At 41.3% G+C, this 17,500-nt stretch overlaps 1 protein-coding gene across 3 annotated transcripts in view; it reads left to right on the plus strand.

Moving 5' to 3' along the window:
- Nucleotides 1–14,089, plus strand: part of LOC118768461 — a 15,971-nt gene extending 1,882 nt beyond the window's left edge. Inside the window, exons 1-2 of one of the 3 annotated variants that reach the window (XM_036515019.1) lie at nucleotides 1–3,106; nucleotides 14,042–14,089. The exon at nucleotides 1–3,106 is cut by the window's left edge and continues 1,882 nt beyond it. In XM_036515019.1, the coding sequence (XP_036370912.1) occupies nucleotides 1–3,087 (3,087 nt within the window). In that variant the 3' untranslated portion in view covers nucleotides 3,088–3,106; nucleotides 14,042–14,089. Of the gene's footprint in view, nucleotides 3,107–3,651; nucleotides 3,888–14,041 lie in introns of those variants that run through there. The other 2 variants (XM_036515018.1, XM_036515020.1) reach the window with 2 other exon arrangements.
- Nucleotides 14,090–17,500: the final 3,411 nt, after the last annotated feature.

Genomic DNA, 17,500 nt, shown 5'->3' on the forward strand with positions numbered 1-17,500 from the left:
TTTGATCAGAAGATCAAAACAGAAAGTACCACATTTGGTATTGATCAGTCTAGTCTTGAGCACAAGCAGAACCCAACTTGTGCTGTCGAATCCCTTCCCAATGTTACTCAAGTCAGTCATAAACTTGATAGAAACTCAGTAGTTTGTATCGACATCTCTGAAGAAAGACGACTTTGTAAGGAAGAATTTGATCCCCACAACACAAAGAACCTTGTCAGCATTGGAAATACAGAACAGAGTGGAACGTCTACAGATTGTGTTGCTGTGTCTGTAGAAAGACAACTCAGTAAAGAAGAAGAAGTTATTCCACAAAATGAAAAGAACGTTGTTAAAATTGGCCCCAAGATGAAGCGTATGCACTTCCGAAAGAAACTGCTCACTCGATCAAAGAGTCCCTCAAGGCCGTCTGGCATTTCTGTTGCCAAAAAGCGCAAGTTCCTGGATCATTGCAAAAGCAGGCTTGAAAATTCCGACCCTACTTTTTCTATGGATTCTTCACCATCACTTCTTGAACACTTGGTGTGTAAAAAGCAGAAGGTGGAAAACATAACAAAGCAAAATCTTGAGAAAGATGAAGGATCTAATTCTAACTTTGACAATCAAATAATCACAGACAATTCTTCAGGTGAGTCACTGGAAAATTCAGTCTCTGATTCCATAAAGGATGATGACAATTACATTAATGGTGATGGGGTTTCATCTTGTTTGACATTACAGGAAAATCTCCCTGAAAACTTTAGCGAATGCCAAAGAGAATATATATTGCAATCCACAATCAAGGGGCCCAAGTCAGATGTAAAAGCCAGTTGTGACTCTAAATTAGGTTCGGCAAGGAATTCTTCCCCTTCAAGACCACCTTGGAAGAAGAATACGGGTTATACTAATAACAGTCCAGCTACAAAATCTCAGATACTTCGGGAAGCTTTGACTTCTGCGCCAATGTCTTTGCATAAACCAAGTTTAGGGTTGGTGCCAGTCCCTGAATTCGAGAAGATGAATGGTATGACAACAGATTTGTGTGACCCTGTCGCAAATAATCACTCAAGCGGCCAGGACCCATTGACCAAAGAGCAGGAGCAGGATCAGAACAAACAGACGGATGCTTGTAAAATGCCAAACGCAACACCGTCAGCATCAGAAAAATCCTGTAAGCCATCTGGCAACACAAAACACTCTTCACAGCTCTTGTTAGCAGCTCTTACAGCTGCAGATGACTTGAGGAAAACACCAGTTTCAAAACCCATCACAAGACAGACAAATTCCGAAATACTGAGAGCAGCATTGGACAGTTCTGAAAGGGCTGATTCCTTAAACTATCACAGCAAACATTCACAATTACTGCGTGCAGCTCTCATTGCTGTCGACACTAATAAGGCTATTAAGGAGAAGACGCATGAAATTGGCCCCAAAAACTCCAACTCACGCTTATTGCGTGCTGTGTTGACCGGCAAGTACAGTCCTGAAGCAGACAGGTTTTGTCACTCGAAAACCTCGTCAAACCCCCCTTTACCTTCATCTCGGCATCTGTCTGTTGCTTCTGTGCCTCTCACAGGAAACAAGAACACACCTGTAATCAAGCATGTATCACAAGACACCACAAAGTCGTCTGTCAACACTGGTAGTTCTCGGGCCAGTGGTCACTCTATATTACGAGCTGTTCTCACAGGTGCTCTCGACGTGCCCCAGCGATCTGTAACAAACAGCTCCAAGGGCTCTGCACCACAGGTACGACGACAATCAAGGAGAAGGAGAAGGAGGAGCGAACTGGACTTAAAGCCAAACCACAGCGGATATTTCCGCAACAGCGACTGCGACAAGGGCCAAACGATGGAGCTGACTTCTGCTGCAAATGTTAACGATGATCCTCAGACAATAGACATCACCATGGAAACTGAACAGCCAAAGGAATCGACCAATAATGAAGCCAATTACAAAACCGAGCAACTCCAAAATGCTGAGGGCTGTGTTAGACAGCGTCGAAAGACGGGCGATGAATGCATCTACTGCGGTCGGGTGCACTCGAGCGATGACACCCTCTGGTTGTACACAAGTTTGTTTGCCAGCAAGAAGCAGCATCACCTCTGTCACGTGTGTCGTCAGACTTTTAGCATCACGTGCCTCTTTCTGCAGCATGTGGAACAGCATCATGACGCTCAGACGAAGTATCGATGTGAATTCTGTGGCCGCTATTTCGTTCATGTTCTCTCCTACATCATGTGCCGGCTGTCGCACATGGACGCACAGACGGAGAAGGGCGACGCCGGTAATGACAATGACAGGCCATTGGAGTGCCAGGTAAAACATGAGAACAATCTTGATGTCCAGCAGGACAGCAAGGACAACGACAACAAGAGCAACAACAACAATAATGATGACGATGATAAAATTAATTGTTTTTATATTCCTGCCAAAAACACTAATTACAAAGATGATAATGATGATAATGACAAGAAGACTGAAGATGGTGTCAGGGCAGATGGATGTTGTCGGAGGGAATCTGGAGATTCTAAGCTCTGCAAAAATGGTCTCTTCCAGCACCGTATGAACTGCTGCCTTCGTGAGACCAATGCTACTGATGCTGCTATTGATGAAGATGAGTGTACGAGAGCAGATGCCTCTAGTGAAGAGCGTACAGGAAACTGTAGATGGCATTGTGAACTACACCGTCTCCATGACCAAATACCCAACACCCCGACCACCAAAGACTGCCATGTCGACAACAGTAACAGCAACAACAATAACAACTGTTGCAATGATGAAAAAGCGTTTCAATGCACAGCATGCACCAAATGGTTTTTGACCAGGAAGGAACTGTGCACTCACAGGCAGCTGCACTTAGACATTCCAGCTGGTGAGCGGCGTCACCATCAGGAGAGGAAACGCACATCGGATTTCCAAGACGACCCGGATGCACACCAGTGTTCTGCACCTGTTTTGACAAATATGCATCTTGGCTGCAACTCTTGCGGTGCACTGCAGCAAAGCAGGCAAAAATACAGGACACCTTGTTTGTGGAATAACTGCTCTGGAGACACGGCTGTACAACTGCATTCGGACAGTCGCTGCCTGCAATTGGTCAAAGACTAGGAGAGTGACCGTGGTATTCATGCTACACTGTCGTTACGTTCTGAGTTCAAATTCCGCCGAGGTCGACTTTACCTTTCATCCTTTCGGGGTCGATAAATTAAGTACCAGTTACGCACTGGGGTCGATGTAATCGACTTAATACCTATGTCTGTCCTTGTTTGTCCCCTCTATGTTTAGCCCCTTGTGGGTAGTAAAGAAATAGGTATTTCGTCTGTCGTTACGTTCTGAGTTCAAATTCCGCCGAGGTCGACTTTGCCTTTCATCCTTTCGGGGTCGATAAATTAAGTACCAGTTACGCACTGAGGTCGATGTAATCGACTTAATACCTATGTCTGTCCTTGTTTGTCCCCTCTATGTTTAGCCCCTTGTGGGTAGTAAAGAAATAGGTATTTCGTCTGCCGCTACGTTCTGAGTTCAAATTCCGTCAAGGTCGACTTTGCCTTTCATCCTTTCGGGGTCGATAAATTGAGTACCAGTTACGCACTGGGGTCGATGTAATCGACTTAATACCTATGTCTGTCTTTGTTTGTCCCCTCTATGTTTAGCCCCTTGTGGGTAATAAAGAAATAGGTATTCATGCTACACATGCACCCATAAACACATGCACACATAAACACACTAATATATGTGTCCTGGCTCTTACATGTGCTGCAGTGGTTTGCATGTATACACCACATTCCTGTTGCATACATGCATACTGCAGCAAGCTGGCAGAGTTGTTAGCACACCAAGCAAAATGCTAAGTGACATTTCGTCCATCTTTAAATTCTGGGTTCAAATTCCACCAAGGTGGACTTTGCCTTTGATCCTTTCAGGGCCGATAAAATAAATACCTATTTCTTTACTACCCACAAGGGGCTAAACACAGAGAGGACAAACAAGGACAGACAAACGGGGTTAAGTCGATTATATCGACCCCAGTGGGTAACTGGTACTTAATTTATCGACCCTCGAAAGGATGAAAGGCAAAGTCGACCTCGGCGGAATTTGAACTCAGAACGTAACAGCAGACGAAATACGGCTACGCATTTTGCCCGGCGTGCTAACATATCCTGCCAGCTCGCCGCCAACCCAGAAGTAGTATCGGTAGATCGAACACACAGACACAGACAGAGCGAGGTTGATGCTATGTCGACGGAACGAACACACAGACACAGAGATGTCATCCTTATAGCATAGATACGCAAGGCTTTGATCAAATCAACGGGACGGACACACAGACACAGACATGGAGTACAGATACCTGCACACACGCAATCACACACACATTATTTTCTACTCTAGGCACATGCCCATACACATATGCTTATTTATATATATATATATATATACACATACGTACATACATACATATGTACATACACATGTGCTTATATGTGTGTGTGTGTATATATTTATATGTATGTATATATATATGTGTGTGTGTATATATTTTTTTTTTCTTTTTACTTGTTTCAGTCATTTGACTGCGGCCATGCTGGAGCACCACCTTTAGTCGAGCAAATCGACCCCGGGACTTATTCTTTGTAAGCCCAGTACTTATTCTATCGGTCTGTTTTACTGAACCGCTAAGTGACGGGGACGTAAACACACCAGCATCAGTTGTCAAGCAATGCCAGGGGGACAAACACAGACACACAAACACACACACGCATATATATATATATACATATATACAACGGGCTTCTTTCAGTTTCCGTCTACCAAATCCACTAACAAGGCATTGGTCGACCCGAGGCTATAGTAGAAGACACTTGCCCAAGGTGCCATGCAGTGGGACTGAACCCGGAACCATGTGGTTGGTTAGCAAGCTACTTACCACACAGCCACTCCTGCGCCTATATATATATATAAAATGATGCTTTGCTGTATCTGTTTCAGCTCTTTGTTCAAATCTTGCCCAGGTCCACCTCTGTGGTAGGCTTCATCCATTGCTCATTATAACACCACCACCACCACCATCATCACCATCACTACCACCACCATCTGACACCCTGGACTGGGTGCCTCTTGTAGAGTCCACTCTGTTGTAGGCATTTGTGCCAGGGCCCCCCCCCCCGGTTTGAGGATACCCTCCGCCCACCCACCCACTTTGCAGACCCTGTAAAGGGTCATGGTATAGGGTACTACCTTCCCTTCTGACTAAATGATTGAAAAGATATATAAATACATATCTATATTTATAGACATATATATATATATATATATATACACACACTCATACATACATATATACCCATATACACACACACACACATATATATATACTTTAAATATGTGCACATCTTTCTTTCATACACATTCATACATTTTCTGTATATATCATCATCAGTATCATAACCATCATCATCATTAACTTCATCAGTTCTACAGCTGTTTCTCAATGCTACCATGGGTTGGACGGGTCTATAAATGAACAACTACGGGTTTTGGTCCTCCCCCCATTTTCTTCCATTTAAAAATATATTTATTTTCTTTTTTATTTTTTTATTTAAATTGTTTTTTAATTTATTTTGTTTTTGGTCCTAATCAGGAGAGGGGAATGGTAGTACCCAGGATTTCTCCTCCCACCAAGACTCCCAAGTTACCCTAAATAAGTAGCAAGATGTTCTCTTCAGTCTCGGATCCTGGGCCCTAAATACTTTCAACAACACCTCAGAGTCACTCTCATTGGTGGCCATGGTGACACCAGTGTTGTTAAATTAGATAACATATTAAGTTAATTATCTGAAAACCAGAGCTGGTTTCCCTTCCTGTTGACCAACGGGTTTCCACCCAGTTTCTTTCTATCAACCCTTAATTCCACTCAGTGAGGACTTTAGTCAACCTGAAGCACATGATTTAAATATAAAAAAAAAAGACACTTACTCCAAATATATCAGCTAAGCCTGGGATGGAACCTGAAACTGCATAGTCGTGAGGCTGTTAACCCAATGTCTTAACTACGGCGCCATGTATGTCTATGTGTAACTATATGTGTATGCACTTTCCCACCGCTGATGTTCTAGGTTCAATCCTACTTCATGGCATCTTGGAAAAGTGTCTTCTACTGTAACCTCAGATTGACCAAAGCCTTGTGAATGGATTTCGTAGAAGGAAACTGATAGAAGCCTTTTATATATATATGTGTGTGTGTGTGTGTGTATCATCATCACCATTTAATATCCGTCTTCCATGCTAGGTTGAAAACATATCTGGCCACAGGAAAATATTACCTTGCTTGGAAAACAGGTGAGGGTTGGCAACAGGAAGGGCATCCAGCTCAACAAATTCTGTCCAACACATGCAAGCATAGAAAAGTGGACAGCACAAACATACACATCAAGACACATGATTATACATACATACATACATACATACACACATACATACATGTACACAAAGAACCCTGTATGTTGTTTCTCAACCAGCTAGAAATAGCAGCCAAATCTATCCGCACATAGCATCACCCTGCCATCACCTTCAATAAGGGACACAGGAATAGTATAATCCTTGGTACTCTTAGGTGTTATAGATGAAACAAACTTTGATTCCTGTTGATCTGGGGCTAAACAACTGCAACAACAATGGTAACCCTAACATATCCATGAGCCGACAAGAAAGGAGCCTCTACATGGTCATGAAATATGCTAGAAATAGCAGCCAAATTTTTCTTGTGGTACACTAGAAGACAGACAACACATTAGCTGGTGTAGTCCTTGATGCATGCTACCTGGCAAGGAAGAGGACACCCCCGTACCACCACTACACTGGAATGTCTTTGATCATTGGTATTCTTGACCAGGGCTGACCTGGGGCTAAATGACGAACTGAAATACTCCCTCCACCATCACAACACCATGAAAGCCATTACATCAATATCATCAATAACAACGCTACCTTGCCTGCATTGTCATCCACCTCCATCATCATCGCCATCACAACCAGCGACATTTGAATGAGCCAGTGAGGGCACATGCTAGAAATAGCAGCCAAAGTCCCTCAAATCACACACACACCCTTTTTTTTTTTTTTTTTTTTTTTTTTGAAGGACCACATTGGCCAGTGGTAGTCCTTCATATATAATGACAGATCTGTTATGACTGTAATATCTTCAATCATAGATCTGCCAAACCAAAATGATCTGGAGCTAAACCCCAAAATTTGTATAAAAGGAACTGCTACATGGTTTTTCAGCCTGCTAGAAATAGCAACCAGATCTTAAATGTACGCACCACTGTTAAAAAAAAAAGAGAACAACACATTGGAAATAATATAATCCATAATGCATTATACTTAAAAAAAAAAAAAAAACAGGTTGGTTGGTCACAGTTGGAATGTCTTCAATCAAATATCTACCCAATCTGGATTTAACCTGAAGTTAACATCAAGAATGAGAAAAGCTTCCATGAGATTGCTTCACATGTTAGAAATAGCAGCCAAAACCCTCCTTGAAAGCATGAAATGTCAGACAAGATGTTCTCGTCCGTGAAAAACTGCATTCAAGGGCAGGATGATCATCGCTGAAAATACCAGAAATAACAGCCAAAACTTCCTTAAAACATGATCTCGGGATAATTCTAGTCTGTGAAGACACTAAGTATAAGATTGGATGGTCATAGTTGGAAATGCCTCTGGTCATTAGTCTACTGGATTAATGAACAGAAAAGCCCTCTATATGCTGAAAATAGCAACCAAGCCTTCCTTAAAACATGAAAGACTCATGTTGAGATATTCTAGTCCATGAAAACACTAAGTTTAAGATTGGATAGTCATGGCTGGAAATGCCTTTGGATAACAATGTGTGAAAGAGGCAATATACTTATGGAAAATAGCAGCTAAACTTGCTTTATGATACGAATGACTCATTTTGAGATACTTTAGTCCATGGAGACACTAAGTTTAAGATTGGATAGTCATGGCTGGAAATGCCTTTGGATAACAAAGGTAATATACTTACAGAAAATAGCAGCTAAACTTTCTTTATGATATGAAGGACTCATTTTGAGATACTTTAGTCCATGGAGACACTAAGTTTAAGATTGGATAGTCATGGCTGGAAATGCCTTTGGATAACAAAGGTAATATACTTACAGAAAATAGCAGCTAAACTTTCTTTATGATATGAAGGACTCATTTTGAGATACTTTAGTCCATGGAGACACTAAGTTTAAGATTGGATAGTCATGGCTGGAAATGCCTTTGGATAACAAAGGTAATATACTTACAAAAAATAGCAGCTAAACTTTCTTTATGATATGAAGGACTCATTTTGAGATACTTTAGTCCATGGAGACACTAAGTTTAAGATTGGATAGTCATGGCTGGAAATGCCTTTGGATAACAAAGGTAATATACTTACAGAAAATAGCAGCTAAACTTTCTTTATGATATGAAGGACTCATTTTGAGATACTTTAGTCCATGGAGACACTAAGTTTAAGATTGGATAGTCATGGCTGGAAATGCCTTTGGATAACAAAGGTAATATACTTACAAAAAATAGCAGCTAAACTTTCTTTATGATATGAAGGACTCATTTTGAGATACTTTAGTCCATGGAGACACTAAGTTTAAGATTGGATAGTCATGGCTGGAAATGCCTTTGGATAACAAAGGTAATATACTTACAGAAAATAGCAGCTAAACTTTCTTTATGATATGAAGGACTCATTTTGAGATACTTTAGTCCATGGAGACACTAAGTTTAAGATTGGATAGTCATGGCTGGAAATGCCTTTGGATAACAAAGGTAATATACTTACAAAAAATAGCAGCTAAATTTTCTTTACAATATGAAAGACTCATTTGGGGATATTCTAGTCCACGAATAAACTGGATAGTCATGGCTGGAAATGTGTATATAGATTATTGGTTATAGGTCTACTGGGTCTATAAACAAAAGCATACCTGTTAGAAATAGGTATACTAAGTTTTTGGCCTGTGGTTAAACAGCACCACCAACATCTGAAATATTTTCACTTCACCATCATGAACACCACCACATCATAACATTTCATTCTACTGAGGGAACAGATTTTTTTTTTTTAATTTTCACTGCCATCTTTTTGCACATTGTAAAAAAAAAAGAAAAGACTACATCACAACTTTTCTGACAAATTCCTATCTTTATTTATTTTATTATTACTATAATTATTAATATTATTTAACAAATTGATTGATTAATAAATAAATAAATATAAAATAAATTTGAAAAAAAAAATCAACAAAATAATAAAAGTTTTTTTTTTAATTAAATAAAAGCAGAAAAAAATAAAGTTATTTTCAGTTACTAAATTTTAAAAAGAAAATTTGAAATTATTATTGTTGTTGTTATTATTATTATGCCTAATGTTCTTCAGCTTTCTGTGTTTTACATCTACACCAAGGAAGATAATAACATGAATGGCAAAATATATAGAGACAGAGAACTATATTAGGGATCTTTTCGGTTTGAACGGCAGATTTTTCTAGCGGTGTCATATGAAATTGTCACCCATAATTGTGACCCTAGTATCGATCTATTGCATTTCAATCTGTTGTGAGGGAAGGGTATCTTTTTTCTTCACAAATGTAAATAAACCCAATCTGTTTCTTAAACGATGGACATATTCATACAGCACAGAATGTTTTTTACCTCAATAGACGTCACTGATTGGTTGAAATTGAAGAAAGAAAACAACAAATATCTTACAAACTATAGAATTTTCTCAATAAAGCCAAGAGAAAAAGATGTTTTATAAACACATTCTACCAGAATACGAAGTTTAAAAGTGTTTAGTTAAGTGGAAATTATTTTAAAAAACTGCCGGTCAAACCGAAAAGATCCCTATGTTATTCTGCAATTGTGTGTTCAAATCACTAGCACAACTGAAATGTTTAATAATGTCATTGAGCTTTATAAATTTACTAGCAGAGATACCCGGCGTTGCCCATGTCACATGGAATTTAAGAATTAGACTTTTCTTTTAGATTTTCTCTAATGAACTGGAACACCTGTGATTCGAATTTCATCAAAATTGCAGATGGAGAATTTTAATGAGGGTTCTATCCCTCTTTACACACCCTAACAAAAATTCTAATCAAGACACATTTATCCCATGCTACTCATCGTTATGTCCTGATTCCAAAATTCAAATCTTATGGAACCTATTGAAAGGTTTTTGCTCCTGAAAAATGGAGCTCTAAAATGTGGGGATTAAGGCCCCTATTGGGAGAGGGATCTTAAAGTCAACCAGAGAAGTTGAATTGTTCAAATCTTTTTAACTTGGGTCTTATATCAATTGTTCAAATTTCTTTGGAGTGGCTGTGTGGTAAGTAGCTTGTTTACCAACCACATGGTTCCGGGTTCAGTCCCACTGCATGGCACCTTGGGCAAGTGTCTTCTACTATAGCCTCAGGCCGACCAAAGCCTTGTGAGTGGATTTGGTAGACGGAAACTGAAAGAAGCCCGTCATATGTATGTATATATATATATTATCATGTGTATTTCTCCCCCTAGCATTGCTTGACAACCGATACTGGTGTGTTTATGTCCCCGTTACTTAGTGGTTCGGCAAATGAGACCGATAGAATAAGTACTGGGCTTACAAAAGAATAAGTCCCGGGGTCGAGTTGCTCGATTAAATGACTGAAACAAGTAAAAGAGTATATATTTATTCACTGGGTTTGTAAAAGAGAGCAAAGCTAGAGGAAACCAAAAGACAAATGATCACAATAAGCAGTTAGCTACCCTATCCTAGTTGTTACCACTCCCCAATATAGTATTCCTCACCATACAGATGATGGGCACAGCTGTAAGATGCATTACGGATGTATGCCAATTGGAAGGCTGTGACTCAATTCAAATAAGCATTAACAAGTGTGTGACATGAGGGCTAAGGGGAAATGAAAGTGTCACCTTTGAAGTTTGCCAATGATCACTATGCCGATAGGTAACTGGACAATAAATTTACAATCTATAAATTTCTTTGAATAACCAGTCACTTATCTGAGAAGACCTTGAAATCAATGTTACCATCTGGGGACTTTCTCTGATAATAAAATGACTCAAAGGAGGTCTGCAACCAAATAACTTTACTCAGCACTTTGCAGCTGAATCAGTGGAGGCAAAGATGCCTCTCCTTTACTTGACAATTTATGCACCACATGGCAGAAATAACAATCTAAGTGTATTTCAAAGCAAAGTCTTACACTGTTGTACCACTGAATTACAAATAATGCTTGGGTGACCCTACAGCTTCCAAGAGTACAATTGTATTCGTCTTGGCTTAGGAAAAATGACTAAACCTGTGGGTGTTAAACCCCCATTAAGGGGTGTTAGTAACTTCTAAGAATTTGAAATTTTAGAAATATTGCTTCATTTGTGTGTAATATCCATACTTAAAATTTCATCAACAGCAAAAATATATGAATTTTCATGAGGGTTTTGGCCTCATTTATGTCCCGCTCACTTTCAAAGACATACTGTATTACATCTGTCCTTCTGAATCTCTATATATATAAACGGCAGTTTGGCTGTCAGATTGTACCCTCACCCTGACCACGGCTTTCAACCGATTCTGATGAAACTTGACACACATATAGCCCAATGTCATAATTCAAAACTAACGCAGCGAAAATTTTGAAAAGTTCCCCCAGTTCTGAAAAAATCGATAAATTCGACATGGGGTCGAGAATCTAAGCTTTTTATATGCAACACATTTTCTGTCGGGAGAGAGCTAGGAACATCGTATACATAGAAGTATTCGAATGAAGAGAAGACATTGCAACCTACACATGCGCCTTCGTTCCCTAGAGGGAAAGAACTAGATTGGGATTAGTCGTTGCCTACTAGGGGCTCTTACATACCCGGGCTATGCTGCTAGTAGAATATAATTTCCAAATTTTATAAAGATCCATTCAGTACCATTGACCTAGTTTTGGATCATAAAAAACGACTAAAATTTGGGAGTTCATGCCCCCAATAGGGGGCGTTAGAATCCTCATGGGAAGTGGAAAGTTGGGGAATACTTCTTGATGTGTGTCAATTACCTATGGTTGAAATTTCATCAAAATTGGAAATTTAGGAATTTTCATGAAATTTAGGAATTTTCTGCCCCCTTTAAGCCACCTCAAATTCAAACCAAACGTACTGCATTATACTCGCCCTTATGTTTTGAATCGAAGTTCCAAATATCATAAGCATCCATTCATGAAATTGTATGGAACATACAGCATTACCCTTCTCCCTAGGCTTGGATTTTGTGTTCCAAATTTCATTAGGATCAGGGCAGCAGTTCATTCATTCTGGCCACCAACTGACTTATCATGTACTAGCAGCATAGCCTGGCGTTGCCCGGGTATGTAAGAAACTTTGTCGATAAGCAATGCCCTTTACCTTTTTACCCTTTTTTGTACTCATTGAACCGTTATTTTGTAAAATGAAGCCTAAAAGGCATTAAGGTATTCAAGGCACCGTTCCCTTGCATGCATGAAGAAAATCTATGACAGTCAAAGTGCATTTTCTGGTTTGGGGGAACTTTTCAAAATTTTCACTGCGTTAGTTTTGAATTATGACATTGGGCTATGTGTGTGTCAAGTTTCATCAGAATCAGTTGAAAGCCATGGTCAGGGTAAGGGTACAACCTGACAGACAAACTGCCTTTTATATATATAGAGATGAAAGCCCTCATCTTCTTTGTATTCCCACATTGGTGACACAGTCTCTGTACAAAATGAACCACATGAGATGATATCTAAAAGTTCCTGGACTAGTTATGTTTAACTAATGGGGGCATGAACTCCCGAATTTTAGTCATTTTTTATGATCCAAAACTAGGTCAAAAGTACTGAATGGATCTTATAAAATTTGGAAATTATATTCTATGCAGAAGGACAGATGTAACACAGTATTTCTTTGAAAGTGATTGGGGCATAAATGAGGCCATAACCCTCATGAGAATTCATATATTTTTGCTGTTGATGAAATTTTAAGTATGGATATTACACACAAATGAAGCAATATTTCTAAAATTTCAAATTCTTAGAAGTTACTAACACCTTTTAATGGGAGTTTGACAGCCACAGTTTAGTCATTTTTCCTAAGCCAAGACGAATACAATTGTACTCTTGGAAGCTGTAGGGAAAATAACTTATTTACCTAAGCTTTAACATCATCTCCTTCGAAATAGTCACCATATATAGGCGCAAGAGTGGCTGTGTGGTAAGTAGCTTGTTTACCAACCACATGGTTCTGGGTTCAGTCCCACTGCGTGGCATCTTGGGCAAGTGTCTTCTACTATAGCCTCGGGCCGACCAAAGCCTTGTGAGTGGATTTGGTAGACGGAAACTGAAAGAAGCCCGTTGTATATATATGTATATGTTTGTGTGTCTGTGTTTGTCCCCCTAGCATTGCTTGACAACCGATGCTGGTGTGTTTATGTCTCCTTCACTTAGCGGTTCGGCAAAAGAGACCGATAGAATAAGTACTGGGCTTACAAAAGAATAAGTCCCAGGGTCGATTTGCTCGACTAAAGGCGGTGCTCCAGCATGGCCGCAGTCAAATGACTGAAACAAGTAAAAGAGTATGTACAGCAATACACTGGTCCCAGCATTCCTGTCACTTTTGAAATCCGGCCTGGAAGTCACTTTCTGTAAGTGAGTTGAGACCTGCAATTCGCTCTGGATCTTGATAAGGGTATTAAAATGGCAACCTTTCAGCTACATTTTCATCTTGGGGAAGAGATGAAAGTCTGCAGGTGCTAAATCTGGCGAATAGGCCAAGTGTGGAAGCGATGCCCCCAGGTCTGACCATTGATCAAGAGTTCTACTGCAATGTTTGGAAGTATTTGAGGAAGGACCTGTGGAGTGTGATGAATTGGATTCTTCATGACAACAATGTACTCTGTCACCAAGGTCCCCATCACTCATGAGGGGAGGAGGGGCAGTCGATTAGATCGACCCCAGTACATAACTGATACTTAATTTAAGGCGGTGAGCTGGCAGAAACGTTAGCACACCGGGCGAAATGCTTAGCAGTATTTCGTCTGCATTATGTTGTGAGTTCAAATTCCGACGAGGTCGACTTTGTCTTTCATCCTTTCGGGGTCGATAAATTAAGTACCAGTTACACACTGGGGTCGATGTAATCAACTTAATACCCATGTCTGTCCTTGTTTGTCCCCTCTGTGTTTAGCCCCTTGTGGACAGTAAAGAAACAGGTATTTCGTCTGCCACTACGTTCTGAGTTCAAATTCCAACGAGGTCGACTTTGCCTTTCATCCTTTTGGGGTCGATAAATTAAGTACCAGTTATGCACTGGGGTCGATGTAATCAACTTAATACCTATGTCTGTCCTTGTTTGTCCCCTCTGTGTTTAGCCCCTTGTGGGTAATAAAGAAATAGGTACTTAATTTATTGACCCCGAAAGTTGACCTCAGCGGAATTTGAACTCAGAGCATAGAGACATGAAATACCGCTAAACATTTTGCTTGGCATACTAACATTTCTGCCAGCTCGCCACAATGAGGTTTACAACATTTTCAATTCTCAAATAATGAGGGGGAAAGAAGCAACAATTATTTTTTGCTCAATTTATGTTAATTTTACATCTTAACTAATTGCTGCTACCTACGGATCGAAACTGAGATCTGCAAGAAGGGCTTCTCATCAAGATGATGGTCCTACCAATAGTCAGCTCAACGAGCAGTTGCTGTTGCTCAAACAAGAGGTCGAGCACCTAAAGTCTGTTGTTGCTCTCTTACTGAATAAACAGTCTCCTGTTGACACAGAGTCACCCTTGATTTCTTCCCTGGAGACGTCCAAACCGAAGGGAACAAAATCGAAGTGGCCAAAGAAGGCGAAGGAACCGGCGGTCGTTTCTGCACATGATCGTTCCTGTGCGGATTCTTCCCCATCTGCCTTTTCGGTCCCGGAGGTTCCCCAACCGAATTTGAGGAGCGTAGACTCAAACACACCTGAAGACCGTTGTTCTCCCCAAAAGAAGAAATGTCGTCAAAACTCCAGTGGGGCGGATTTAGCTATGAAACCTGACCACGATAAACAGTCTCCTGTTGACGCAGAGTCACCCTTGATTTCTTCCCTGGAGACGTCCAAACCGAAGGGAACAAAATCGAAGCGGCCAAAGAAGGCGAAGGAACCGGCGGTCGTTTCTGCACGTGATCGTTCCTGTGCGGATTCTTCCTCATCTGCCTTTTCGGTCCCGGAGGTTCCCCAACCTAATTTGAGGAGCGTAGACTCAAACCCATCTGAAGACCGTTGTTCTCCCCAAAAGAAGAAACGTAGTCAAAACTCCAGAGGGGCAGATTTGGCTATGAAACCTGATCACGATAAAATCCGTTTGGATTCTCCCTCACCTGTCCTTCCCATTAATGCCATTGCTCAACCAATTCTGAACGATCTCGATGTGAGTTCATCTGGGGAGTGGCGCTCCCCCAAACCGAAGAAGAGGCAGTGCAGTTCCAAACCAGGCGGGAAAATTATGACCACTAAACCCATTCCGATCGACCCCACAGGCCGACATAAGTCCGATGGCTATGAAACCACCCTTTCGAAATCCTCCAATGAAGAATCGAATACCACAGCTCATAGTAGAGAACATTTTGCCCACTCAAGATCAGCAATAATTTACGGTAAAGCTGAATCCACCCGTGATACAGGCATAAACCGCCTAAAAGATGACATTAATTTTGTTTCCATTTTGGTTGGAGAATTGTTCTCTGTGAACGAAAAGGTCAGTGTCCTTAAGGTCGCTCGGCTAGGAAGATTCCAAGCGAACCCAACCGCAGATACTAGACCACGCCCAATAAGGGTAATCTTTTCTTCTGATCGGGAGGCTTCAGTCTTTCTGAACAGAGCTCAGACGCATGCCTGGGAGGACCCCAATATGGGTTTTCGCGAGGATTACTCACTAAGAGAGAGAATTCGCCGGAGAAACCTGATATCCGAACTAAAGATGAGGAAACAAATGGGAGAGAAGGGTTTACGAATCCAAGATGGACAGATAATCAAGTCCTACCTCTGGTCCCATGCTGTAGTGCTGACAGGGAAAGTGATGTGAGGGCAAATCGAAGTGAAGTTGATACCCCCGTCAACGATGCTATTTCTGATACCCCTTATTCTGCTTGTTCCCCAAAACCCGCCCCTCAGACTTCACAGCTCAGCATCATCTACACCAACTCGTGCTCCTTATTCCCAAAGTTCAGTGAACTATTTACACTAGCCATACGTGACTCCCCTGATGTGATAGCTATCACCGAGACTTGGCTGACTCCAGCAGTAAAGGACTCAGAAATCCACCTGCAGGGCTACATCCTTTTCAGATGTGACAGAGGAAAAAGGCGAGGTGGAGGTGTTGCTGTGTATGTTAAGTCTGAGCACAAACCGTCCAGCGGTATTCTACCCACTAATGCTCAGCCTACAACAAAATTCGATGCCGTCTATTGCAAGCTGAGCCTATCTGAGTTTTGCCTGCCCGTGTTGGCTGTCTACAGGCCGCCTCTTGCCGACCCCCAGGACGATGCTCATTTACTCGAAGCGATAAGATTCGTTTCAGCTTTGCATGACTGTTTGGTACTAGGAGACTTCAACGCTCCCACGATCGATTGGCCCGCATCAATTTGTACATCTTCCCGGTTCGGCCAGGCCCTTCTTGATGTGGCTGAAGATTGTTTTCTATCGCAACATGTTGAATATCCGACAAGGCATCGGTCTGGGCAGCAGCCATCTATGCTAGATCTGGTATTCTCACGCTATCCAAGATCAGTGTGCGCCCCTCTTGCCAAGAGTGATCATGCGGTCCTGAAGTTCGTCATGCACACAACTTTTTCTACGCCCACGACTACTTCGCTGCCACGTAGAGTCTTCTCTGCAATTAATCTTGAAATTCTAACCGAGGCTTCCGCGCTTCTGGACTGGCGATCCCTGATGACGTTGTCCTCAGTTGACGAACTATGGTCATCCCTGGGCGTTGTGAGTGTTTATTGAGCGAAAACACCTAAAAGCTCCACGAGGCTCCGGCAGGGGGTGGTGGTGATCCCTGCTGTACTCTTTCACCACAACTTTCTCTCACTCTTTCTTCCTGTTTCTGTTGTACCTGTATTTCAAAGGGGCCGGCCTTGTCACTCTCTGTTTCACGCTGAATAACCCCGACAACTACGTTAAGGGTGCACGTGTCTGTGGAGTGCTCAGCCACTTACATGTTAATTTCACAAGCAGGCTGTTCCGTCATAACCGACGGAGTGCTTCCAAACAACCGAATCAATGCTGTTCAATCACAGGCCACAATCTTCCAATCATTCATCCTAGCAGTCATTAATATAGATCAGATCAAAGCAACGAGGCTGGCAGAAATTGTCAGCATTCAAATGACTGAAACAAGTAAAATAGTAAAACAGTATTTAGGATTTTTCACACAGATATATACTGACCCTCTC

Source organism: Octopus sinensis, linkage group LG29 (assembly GCF_006345805.1).
Source record: "Octopus sinensis linkage group LG29, ASM634580v1, whole genome shotgun sequence".
NCBI lineage: Eukaryota > Metazoa > Mollusca > Cephalopoda > Octopoda > Octopodidae > Octopus > Octopus sinensis.